At 45.1% G+C, this 12246-nt stretch overlaps 1 protein-coding gene across 1 annotated transcript; it reads left to right on the top strand.

Moving 5' to 3' along the window:
* Positions 1-327: 327 nt before the first annotated feature.
* Positions 328-8089, top strand: PPIF (peptidylprolyl isomerase F). Its single transcript, XM_015866350.2, has 6 exons — positions 328-570; positions 1730-1760; positions 2688-2776; positions 5104-5200; positions 5971-6046; positions 6465-8089. The coding sequence occupies exons 1-6, from the start codon at positions 385-387 to the stop codon at positions 6598-6600; spliced, it is 615 nt and encodes a 204-aa protein (XP_015721836.1). The 5' UTR covers positions 328-384; the 3' UTR covers positions 6601-8089.
* The last annotated feature ends 4157 nt before the right edge of the window (positions 8090-12246 follow it).

The raw sequence follows: 12246 nt of genomic DNA, 5'->3' as shown, positions 1-12246 counted from the left end.
AACACAGTGACTATGGGCACATCCGAGAGTCCTGCAAGTCGCTGCAAGGGCTTTTCAGCCGTCTGTTCTGTGCGCTCACGGCAGGGCGCAATGCACGGCTTCCTGAGGTGAGCGACACTGATTAAATCGTCTTCAGCCATTGTTCTCATTGATACCAGAAACCTTAATCGGGACTGCAATTCCACCGAGCATCTCAAGCAGCACCAGCCGCCCAGCAGCGCCTCCTCCTCGCCCGTTCTCGATCACAGCCCGATGCCGGATGATCCCACGGCGGCTGCGCGAGTGCAGCCAATAGCCGCGGCGGCCCCAGCGGCGCTGCCGAGCCGATAAAAGGCGGTGGAGGGGCCGCCGTGTTCGTACGGCTGTGCTGGGACTCGTGCGTCGATGCTGGTGTTGAGCGCCGCCCGCCGCCTGCTGCGCCCGCCCGGGGAGCTGCTGCCGTCGGGGCTCTCCTGCATGCGGGCGGCCGGAGCCCGCGGCTGCAGCTCGGATGGAGCGGGTCCGCGCAACCCGCTGGTGTACCTGGACGTGGGCGCCGACAACCAGCCGCTGGGGCGCGTCGTGCTGGAGGTAGGTAGGGCAGGGAAAGCGGTGGAGGGCCGGCATGGCGGGCCGCAAGGTCACGGGAGGGCGGGGAGGTGATGGGAGCTGGGAGTACAGGGAGGAGCTGAGTGGCGGTTTGCAATCAGGGTGGGCAGCTGCTCCGGGCTCCGCTTTCACTCGGGAGCGCCCGTCTGTCGCCACCGAGGCGGATCGCGATGCCCGCCCCGTGTCTCTGCTGCCGCTTCACACCGGTCATTGCGCTGGGTTCTCCGTGTGGTTCCGCCCCGTCTCGGTTCTCCCTGTTAAGCCAGCGGCCGGCATCCGCTTGACGTGCTGCAGCGGGCAACTGCTGCATAGCAGAGTGAAGAGGCTGCGTGCCCGAGGACGATCCAGGGGCACAACCGGCCTTGGCCGTGCAGTGAGCGTGGGGTGGCTTTGCCCCCTGTGTCCTTATGTACTTACACATGTCTGTGTGGTTCATAAGGATATTTCCAAAATGATTTTATGTTCGGCTGGAGCTTCTTCATCCTGGGAAATGTCGGTATATATGTTAATTGCACTCTTACATTTGGGATGGTCAGAGGTTAAAGTCCTGCTGGGCAAGTTGCTTCTGTAACGTTCAGTGAATGTCTAGGTGATATTACATGCCCTGAATGCCATCTTTATCTGATGTTGCTTTTTCTAGATGGCGTATAGTGCTTGTCTTTAGGATTAGTGAAAAGCAGTGTAGCAGTCACAATCAGAAGTTCCTGCTTGTGGTGGCTGTGGATATGATGACATGAGTCAGTTTTGATACACAGTTTCTGTTCTTCTTTTTTCCTTTCTGTAAGGTTTCACAGATTGCCCTGTGCTAGTGAGAGCTTATTGCTCTGGTTATACTAGTGGGGCTTTTGTCCCTGCTGTCTGTCATAGGTTCCCCCTGATGTTTCAGTGTTTTCAGGGCTGTGTTCAGATATTGCTTAGATCAGTTATCATTAACTTGACCAAATCTGCAGAAGAAAGGATGCTGTTCACTAGTGACCATTACTTGCCCACACTGGGCAAACATTAGATTTTTGGGTGGCTTGTGATTTCCAACAGCTCATTTTTGGGTAAAAGGGTTTAGATGAACCAGCCTGTCACACAGAGGTTTTTCTGTGTATATCTAGACAAGCCAGCTAATTTCTGTTTTATTTTTCTCTTACAGCTGAAAGCCGATGTTGTTCCAAAGACAGCAGGTAAGGCAGCACCTTGTGATTTTCATACTTGAAGTGGGAAGAAGAATAATGTTCTGTGCTTCATGGAAACCATTTCCATCATCCTTTTCCAGCTGTTAAATAGAAAAATATGCACTGAACTTTATCAGGTGGTGCTGTGAGTGGGGTTATAGTCTACTGCTATTTCAAATGGTCTTTCTGCAATTACAAAATCAAACAGTACACTCCATGTTAGGCCAACACTGGTAAGTAAATAAGTTTCGAGACAAATTGCTTCCCATTGAAAATTAAACCACAAAAGAAATAGGAAAGGCAAGTGTAGGAGATGGTATCCCTTGCATTTGGATTCTCAGGCAGCATACGTGAGTTTGTCTTCCTTGCCACTAACTGGCTGTAGAATGGCTTGGGTTGAAAGCAGCCTCAGGGATCATCAAATTCCAACCCCCCACCACAGGCAGGGTTGCCAACTGCTGGGTCAACTATCCACGTGTGCTAGATCAGTGTGTCCATGTTGCAAAGTTTGTGTGCTTTTCCAGGTGCTTCCTGCCTTGTCTGCTTATTTCATGGTTCTAAAAAATGTGTGTTCTTTCAGTTCCCCATGGGTGAATTGTTGAAGGAAAGGTGTCATCTGCACAATTAATGTAGAGAGCAAAGGCATAAGATGCAAAAAATGAAACCTTTAATTTCACAGTGATGGGGCTTAGGACTATGATTAAGATACAGCAGTAAATAAAAGAGCAGTGTGGGGAGAGGGCATGTTTGTACTGTGCTCTGAGGCAGACTTCAGGCTTTGTATCTGTAGCTATAGAGCAGAGGATTTGAGGATGAAAGCGGTCATTTCAATAATACTGTCTTTTTTGGTTCATGAACTTTGGCCTAGTTAACTGTGTTTGAGTCTATGATATATCATGTATGGGGAAGATAATGTTTTATGTTTTGTTTTTCTAGAGAACTTTAGAGCACTTTGTACTGGTGAAAAAGGATTTGGTTATAAAGGATCCACCTTTCACAGAGTTATTCCTTCATTTATGTGCCAGGTAATGTTTACCATTTGGTTTTACTTCTGCTAATGTTGTCTGTATGCTCTTGATGTAGTTTTAGAACCAGTGATACCAGTAGTAACATTTTAAGTGCCTCTGCTCTCACTTTTGCTTCCTGCATTTCTGATCTTGCTGTGGCAGCTGCTTGGCGCGTTTTGTACAAATAGATGCAAATTCTGTATAGATTAGTTTTAAAAGAGAAAAAGCAACTTTGGCATAAGGCTCTGTGCTTTTATAGGAGTGTACTGAAGGTGGGGCACACTTGGTGACTGGCACTTGTTTGGGTGAACTGTTTATGGGTAGAATGACAAGCAGTCTTACCTCTGAAGCCAGCTCAGAAAATAGTGTGTCTAATTTCAGTGGCTTAATTTGTTCAGCAAACATTGTGATTCTGGGGAAAAAATAGGGAGGGGATGATGGAGTGGAAAGCGTTGGGATAAATTTGGGAGGGTAGCACACCTAGAGTAGGTGGCTTTGATTTAAAGGAGGCCTTTCAAAATTCTGAAATAAAACCCATGTTAGCTCTTCCTTTTTTTAAGGGGAAAAATAAAAAGCCTTTTTGGAAGCACTTTTCTTATTGCCTTTTGCTGCTATAGTGCACTGGACTGTATCATTCCTGGTGGACCTCACTTCCATTGGGGGTATTCTACAACACTGTATTGTAGAATAGCTTAGAAAGCAACTGGAAATTAAATGGGCTTTCAGTATTAATTGATGGCTGTGGTGGCCCCTCATCCTTGCTTGGTTGTTCAGGTTTTTTTTGTAGTAAACTGTTCTTTGAACAAGAAGCCCTCATCTTATGACCTATTTCTACCTAAGAAGGTGGACAGGTATGCTGTAAAGAACATAACATCTTGCCTTTGAAATGCAAATTCAGCTTTTGTGGTGCTGATAAACTGACAAAATTTAGCAGTCTTGCTGGGGTCATAAATGAAACAGAAATCCTATCCTCAGTTATACCACTAATTTGTGAGGTTTATATAATTTGGTGTTACTTATCTGCTTCCTTTGTCTGCCAAAATGAACCTGAAATGAGGATATAGGTGGCTGATGATACAGTGAGATGATGACTTAACACCTGGGATTTACTTGGTAGTCATTACAGAAGTGAAATATTGTCACAGGTTACAATTATTTTAAGATGAACCAGGCCATAGGCCTTTCCACTTGCTGAGATGGGGTGTTGATGTGAGTCAGGCAGTCAGTATGCCTAATTAGAGGCAGTCATATCCAGGTGATGGCTATGACTTGTTATTAAGATGCCTCCTTACAGCACATGATATGCAAAGGTTATTTTCAGAAGAGATTGCTCAAGGTGAGAACACAAAGATGAGTATCACGTGCAGTGCTTGTTGCATGAGTGCTGTGTGCCAGCACAGCAGTTTGTGGGAGCGGAGCCAATGAGTTCATGTGCGTGCTGCTCAGGAGCTGCCCTTAGGAGTGGCTGTGGTAGGGTTCTGGTTTAGGCTTTTAGGTTTCATGTGTAATCTAAGGGAGGTGGCCACATCCATGCCAACAAGCACATGCAGCTGAGGAAGCGTGGAGTTGGATGTAGCATGGTGTGCATGAGAATCTACAACAATGGTTTCTGCTTTCCTGAAGAAAAATGTATGATATAGGCGTCTGATTTTTGGCTTGTTTTTGTGAGGAGTGGCCTGTTCTATTATATCTTTAATTTAAAGCAATAAATAAAGAAGTTCTGGATTATGACTCCCAAAGGTACTGGATGTTTTTCAGTCATCTGTCAGTTCACCTATAGGTTTCCACATGGCCGTCCAATTAAGTGATGCTGGATCAACACAGACATGTGCATGTGTCTGCCTGCTGTGTCAGTGGGAGCTCAGGTGCATGCTGCTACCTTGCCAGCTCTCAGTCCTTACATGAGGAAAGCTGTTAATGATTAATAGTGATAGGGATTTTTTTTTTTTTTAAAGGGGATGAGGATAAAATTCTCCTTGTGTGCTTGTGGAAATGCATCTTGGTATAATGTATTTGCTTGAGGGCCTTTTAATTCTTTGAAGTACTACTGATTTTTTTTTATATGTTTGAGAATAATAATGATAATACAGGAAGATTGTTGTGGGAGTTAAGGATGTCAGCTGGAGAATATTAATGATATATAGAGTAGAAATTTGCTTTTAGTTTATTTCTCCTTCATCTAGTTACATGATTAAAAATCTTCTTGTATGACCATGCTTAAGAAAACTTAATTTTTTAAAATTACTTTTAAATTAGAGCAGATGAGTATATTTTGATAGCGACACTTTTGGTGTAAAACACTTGTGTGCTAGTAATGTTAATACCTGGTGTTTTTTTTTTTTCAGGGTGGTGACTTTACAAACCATAATGGAACCGGAGGAAAATCAATTTACGGCAGTAGATTTCCAGATGAAAATTTTCTCCTTAAGCACGTAGGACCTGGTAAATAAATACGATTTTCCTCTTCTTCTGTAACCTTTGATGCATTGTTCTTGGAGATGTACTCCTTAGGGGGGGGAAAAGCTGCTTTAGTTATGTGGTGCGTGTGAGTGTTATGGAAATATTACTGATGTTTAACAATGCATCATCCTGACATGTGTTTGTGTAGCAGGTGTGTATGTGTCAACCCATAGTAGGTGATGTTGCTCCGTATACAATGGAACTGTGCAACATCTGTGGGTTTTTGGTATTTTAGTTATTTTCACCTTTGTAGAATTTAAACTGCTTCTTATTTCCTTTTTTTAAAAAACTCTTTTATAAGTCATTTAATTTTTACTTAGGTGGTTACTATGAAAGTTAAATCAATCTGGGACTTATGTCTACTGTAATACAAGCACATCCTTTTTAGCTTAAATAAAATCCAGTAAAAGCAAGGGAAACCTATGCATAAAAATATCTGATTAAATTCTTAGTCTCTTTGGATGGTTACTTCCTTAGTACAAGAAACTACTGCTGTAGTTGAACCACAGTAGAAGTTGGCTGATATTAATTACACTTAGTGTTCATTTCAATAAATGTTACTACAGTTTTTGCTGTGGAAGAAAGAGAGGCTGAACTGGAGGGAATAGCTAAAGACAGGAAGTTGATGCTAGAAATAATGTAGGAATTGCCTTCTGTCCATTATTAATCTGAATGTGTAGACACCTACAACAGAGAATGGTCTTTTCTATGACATGCTTCTTATACTGATCTAAAACCTACTTCTGTTTCAGGTGTTCTCTCAATGGCCAATGCAGGACCCAACACAAATGGATCTCAGTTCTTCATCTGTACTGCAAAAACAGACTGGTATGTTTTTAGCCTAGCATATTGACCTAATTGATGCTTGGATCCACAGGGGTTGTAGTTTTCTTAGACTGTGTTTGTTTTCCCATTATTTGACTTAAAATGGAAAACAAACAGCTTTGTGTAACTTGGAACTACCTCACTGTTCTTCTTGACACATCCTAGTTCCAGATACAGCAACCTTACTTCTGTTCTGAGTAAACTGAAAGTTTTAAGTAATGAGTCTCAGCAAAACAAGGCCTTTCTTTCTTGTAATGTGTCTAAAATCCATTGTTAAATGGTTTGCTTGTCACTAGAAGTGCAGTTGCTCCTTTCCTGTAATTGGAATAGATCAGCAGGTGTCAGCTATGAAGGTCTGCTTACATCCTTTTACTGAGCTATACATTGCTAATTAAACCTACCTTTGTTACTTCTCTTCCAGGCTGGATGGAAAACACGTTGTTTTTGGGCACGTAAAGGAAGGAATGGATGTTGTGAAAAAAATTGAGAGCTTTGGTTCCAAGAATGGAAAGACCTCCAAAAAGATAGTTATTACTGACTGTGGTCAGCTGTCATAACCTTTTGCCCTGCCATTCAGGACAACTTCAATGCTGTGAAGAATGAATCATAAAAAAAAACATTTCTGATCCCATGAGTAGCAATATGAAGCCATTTTTTTGTATTTAACTTGGTCCTACTTTTATACTTGTATTGAATAATACTGATTGAAAGCATAAAACATGTACGAACTGAGTTGTTGTGGTGGTTGCTGCCATGCTGATTTGGCAGAGTCCTACTGTGTTCTGAAAGCAGTAGCACAGTAACTGTGTCTGCCTGTCCTGCTGATAATGTTCTTAATATGTGAGTGCTTCAGGTGTTACAGTTGGTGGTGAGGCTGATGATTCAGAACTCTGTAACTGAGGGGTTAATAAAAGCTAAATTGTAAGATACAATGCTTCCTTCAGTTCCAGTAATGTTTTTCTGTTCTGTCTCACCATCATTCAGAAAAATGGTACTAACGGGTGTTTTCAGGGCTAACTGCAGCAATAATGTCAAACATTTCCTTTGCATCTCAAGTTGATCCAGTAGAACTAATGATGTATGGCTGTGGGTTTCTTAATGTTAAATCTATTTTTGTCGTCTGGTCACTGTTTAAAAATGAACTGTTCCTTACTTGCTTTAGCAGAGCAGTATGATTTCTGGGTTGAGTAGCAGCCTGCTTCCACAGCTTTTCTTGTGCAATAAGACCACAAATAAGCCAGAAGATTGTCGGACAGTGGACTTGCTTGAAGTACAGTTCTGCTCTGAGGCCCATCATGTACTGAACGCAGCACAGTTCTCAAGATGGGCTATTTTTGCACTTGGAGAATATAAACTAGAGCATAGTGAGCTTATTTAAGTGAGCTGTGGGCTCTATTGCTATCTTTCTGTACTTCTGGTCCTGCCCCTGGGTATCTCTTTTCATTGTGGTTTCTTCTCATCCATCAGCAGTAATCAGAATTGGTCACCATGGAATTGCATGGCCAGTGGGTACAGCAAAATCATTGTGGTTGATGCATGAGAAGGAAAAAAGTTTAGCTGATCAGATTCTGTTTCATTTGTAGTAACTGGTGTGTGTTTTTATGTGGAATCCTTGAGTCAGTAACAAATGATGGAACCTCACAATACTGCTTCTGCAATTACTAAAGCTGTAAAATATCCATGCTTGGGGGGAAAAGCACTCGGCTGGTTTTATGTGATCATCTTCTGCTGAAGAGAAAAAATAAAATGTGATAGTTCTGTTCAACTGTGAATTTACTTCCACTGCATTCTGCTAACTACGTGGGTTTTAAAGTAATTTGCACTGCAGTTTTTTTCCTACTTGGAGCTGTGTTCTTATGTATACAAAGGAGAAGTGTAATCTTAAAGAAAAAATGGGATTTATGAGTTTTTCTTCACTAGAGCTGTTTCATCTTTATATCATTTTTGATTGATTTGTACTGTTTTGGTTTCTTATATAATAATGATTGTGTTCTCAATTTGTATGTAAAAACTAATTTAAATATAGTTCTGACATAAAAGGAAAAAGTTGCTGCTTTCTTAAGACTGGGGACTCTCATTTGAAAGTAGAAAAATGTGATGCTGAATTCTGGTGGGTGTGTGTGGGCTCTATTTAGCTTTATTTAGAGTCATACAATAATTTGGTTTGGAAAGGACCCTTAGAGGCGTCTCCTAGTCCAGCCTCCCCTGAAATGAACAGGGACACCTACAGCTGGGTCAGGTGCTTAGAATTCCATCCAGCCTGACCCTGGATGTTTCCAGGCACAGGGCCCCCTGCCTCCTCTCTGGCCAGTTTGTGTTGGTGCCTCACACCACCCTTATAAAGAGCTATCCAGTTTAAATCCTCCACTCTTTTAGTTTGAAACCATTTGTCCTTGAATCTAGCAGGCACTAGAGTTTTCCTGGCTGCTTTCTCATTTCTGGGGAGCCCTTGGGTCTTGCTGGTGGCATGGGGAGCAGCGGCTTCTCCCTTTCCAGCACTGTGCCATGTCTTGGTGTGCGGGTGGATGCTGGAGTAGGCACTGGAGGCTGCTTTTCTACAGCAAAGACCTCTGCCTCGTAGCTTTGTCTGGGACGGAGAAAGGCTCAAAGGACGCACGTTTCAGCTGTGAAGGGGGTACAGTAACCGAAGTGACTTGTGAAATCGTCTGAGATGTTAAATCCCCACCGCCTGCACGCTTCCGTTGTGCTCCAACACGCGAGAAGGTGGAAGGCGAAGCGCGGTGTGACCGCGAGGTGGTGCTGCTGCCCGTCGGCGGGGCCGGGCGGTCCGGAGGCGGCGCTGGGCTGAGACCCGTGGGGTGGACGAGTCGTGGTGCATGGGGTTAGGGGGACACGGGGAGCAGTGCCCGGAGCCAGGGACTGCCAACAGATGGGCAGCAAAAAGCCGAGTTTATATTGCAGAGTTTTTTCAACAAACTCACAAATGTTTTTGTTTAGTCTCGTGTTCAAATTATGTCCCAGACACTGCTTACATAGGTTGCTTTGATTGGTGCTGGGCTGGGGCTGTGTGTTTGTGTTTGTAACGTTCAAATACTTTGAAGAAGTGGCATCGGAGGTACCAGATACCGTTCTCTGTTGCAGTGCGTGCACTGCTTGTGGCAATGTATCTGCAGTCTGAGCCTAGAGGATGTGAAGCATTGAAATGTATGCAGATTACTTGATATGGCCTTTTCAGGGACAGCCGATGCTGTGCTGCAGGCTGAAGGCTTGTGGCTGGACAGACCCTCCCTCATGGCTCCGAAGCAGTCAGGTCAGGTCCGGGGGAGTGTGCCATGGGCCATTGGCAGCTGCTGTCCGCAGTGTTGTCAGTGAAGATGTCCTGGGACACCACTGGAAATGAAACACTGCTGATGGTTTTGACCTGAGTTCAGTCAGTGCTGTCTGAATTGCTCATTTTTTTTTTAGGAGGTTCAGCGAACAAAAAATTAGGATTAGGTCATCGCCGGGACTGATGAAGTTAGGGCAGAACGGAGGAAAGCCCAGCAGCACAGTGACCCCTCCCTCAGGAAGGCAGCAGCACGCTCAGGTCACTGGTACTGTAGGAGAGCAGTGTAAATGAACAGGGAACTGGGCTTCAAGCCCTCAGCCATAGCCCCAGTCATGCATCCCCACTGGGTGGACAGCTAGCTCTCCAGCTGCTTTGGTAACATACACTGTGATTTACTGGGTGTAAGCCCACTGCTGCTGAGTGGTACTTTGGAGTCCGGCTCTGCTGCTGGGCAGTGGCACCATGCACTGGGCTCCTGCTGTGCTGCCTGGCGCTGGGTGCTGTGTTTCCTCTGGCATTCCTTGGCTCCAGCTGAAGGAGGGCAGTGCTGGGTGGATCCAGGGGCTGCAGTGTGGCTCTGACGATATTGACTGTAACCACCCAAAAGACAGCTTGGATGAACCATTGCTTTTTTTAACAGCCAGAACAAAACAACAACAACAACAACAACAAAAAAGAACTTTTATCAGGGAAAAAATATTACTGTGTCTTTAAGACAGGGTCAAGGAGAAGTTAAAAATGTGCTGATACTGAGCTTTGGGGGGGGGGGGTGGAAACTTTGTCACCATTCTCGTTTTCACTCACCTCTTACAATTCATCTGGGAAGGTGGGCAGAGCAGCTGCTGAAATTACCAGGTGGAAATCGCTTTTAGTGGCTGCAAGTACAGGGTGCTTTTCCTGCTTGCTCTGGCCTCACCCCCAGCTCCCTCCAGAGGGACTCTCGTGACTGGGGCCAAATGCCACCCATCCATCTATCTGTCCATCCATCTATCTGTCTGTCCATCCATCTATCTGTCTGTCCATCCTTTTCTTCTGTTCCACCCAGCTGAGCCATGCCCCGCAACCAGGAGCTGCTCCCCTGGGATCCAAGGCATGAGGAGGCAGCAGCTGCACAGTTCAGCTCTGCTGCAGCCATAAATTTTGCATTAGTACTAAACAGTGCTTGCTCCAAGTGATGCAGTGCCTTGGATTCTTTTTCTCCTGCCAAAAGTCAGTGTTTGGTTGGGATTTTATTTTTTTGGAAGAGGCTTTGCTATTAACTTGATGGTTGCCAAGGCCAAACAAAGTGCAAAGTGTCCTTGGAGAAAGCTACGTGATTCTGTGCATTAAAATCCAGGGGATGCCAACACACGAGCTCAGCCTTGCAATGTCACGTGGTTTGCCTGTGCTGCCAGCACCCTATAAAAGCCTTGCTGAATTTTTAAAGAACGTTCCCATGCTTAAACTGCAGGGGTTGAAATGCTGCCTTCTCTACCCCAGCCCACGGCTGGCCCAGCAGAAACAAGGGCAGCACCCAGCTGGGAGCTGCAGCTTGTACTGCACACTCTTGCCATTGCCCCTGCTGACCCTAATCCTTGATACATCAAACTGCTGCGTGCAAACAGTGGTAGGCGCTGGGGCTGCAGCATCTCCTAATTCCAAGCAGGAAAAAAGCCCAAGTAGCTCTCTGCTGAATGCTTCCCTTTGCTTGTGGAGTGAGTAGGATGGCACAGAGCTTGAGAGCTCAACACAGCAGAGGGAGAAGGGGAGATTGCTGCAGGACCAACCACTCAGTGTTGGCTGCTGCTCTAACACAGTGCCCATGGGGTCAGGGTAGAACTGCTCGCTTTTCCAGCACTGTCATCTGGTTTCCCTCACAGCTGCTCTGAGCTACACTGTCCTGGATTTGGAAAACAGTGCTCGTGCACACAGACACAGGAACATACAATGAAGGTAAACAAGAGGCTCCTTTTAGTTGCAAGGATGACTTCATTTCCGGGGTGAGCTGGAGGGTTACTTGTGGTTAGAAACAGAAAGCACAGAAACTGTTTTGGAACAGTGGTGGAGATAATTACGTCTTCCTCTTCTCCACCTTTCCAGCACTGCTCCTTTCATGCTGCAATGAAAGGAAATGTTTTTTTTTTGTTGTTGTTTTTTTTTTTTCCTCTTCACAATACTATGAAAGAATTTTCCAGAGCCCATCCCAGTCGAATGGCCTCCAGCAGACTATGGCCCTGCTTGAGGTCCCAATGCATGCAGACCCCATGGTGCCCCACGCTTTACAGACACTCAGAAGCATGACATTCAATGTGTGCAGCTAGCTTTTCTCCATCAGTTGCAGCCCCATTCCTGGAGCACTTCCAGCAGCCCCACAGCACTGTCCAGCTGCAGGTGATGGCTTCATTCCCATTTAATTACTCCAGCTAATGAGCTGGCTGCCACCTCTCAAATCTGATCCTAGAGGTGCAGAGGAGCAGGAGAGTGAGGGAAGGATGTTCCCTGCTCCCAGTGTCCCACCCCAGCTGTGGCAGCAGCATCCTGCATCTGGCAGCAGGTTTACCTATTCTTTGCACTTTCTGTTTTCTTTGCTTTCTAAACTGAAAAAGCTCTCAGTGGGACTTTGCAGCTGTAGTCATTATTATCCCAGCCAGGACAACTCAGTTCCTTTTCTTCCTCTTTACAGGCATTTGGAGCACCAGCCCGTGCCAGCTTCCTCTGCCCAGAAGCTGTCTCAGTTTCTCAGGAATGAAGCTGAATGGAGTTTTTCAACAGCTTCTGTAGCAGCTTGTAGATAACAGATTTTTTTTTCCATGTTGTTTTTGCAAGCAGAGCCCCTAACAGGGTAGCCTTAACTCGCTATCAAGGAGTCAAAGAGTTAAAAAAATATTGCCCCAGTGTGTCATTGCTGACTAAGGTCCTGGGCTTAACAAGACCC

Source organism: Coturnix japonica, chromosome 6 (genome assembly GCF_001577835.2).
Source record: "Coturnix japonica isolate 7356 chromosome 6, Coturnix japonica 2.1, whole genome shotgun sequence".
In the NCBI taxonomy this organism is placed as follows: Eukaryota; Metazoa; Chordata; class Aves; order Galliformes; family Phasianidae; genus Coturnix; species Coturnix japonica.
This window is presented reverse-complemented; position numbering and strand designations above follow the sequence as displayed.

Bases quoted from the DNA above. Each gene is read 5' to 3' on its own strand.
- PPIF (XM_015866350.2), top strand. From the start codon at position 385: ATGCTGGTGTTGAGCGCCGCCCGCCGCCTGCTGCGCCCGCCCGGGGAG. The intron at 1,761-2,687 runs GTAAGGCAGCAC...TTGTTTTTCTAG, and splicing joins TGTTGTTCCAAAGACAGCAG to AGAACTTTAGAGCACTTTGT. The intron at 2,777-5,103 runs GTAATGTTTACC...TTTTTTTTTCAG, and splicing joins TTCCTTCATTTATGTGCCAG to GGTGGTGACTTTACAAACCA.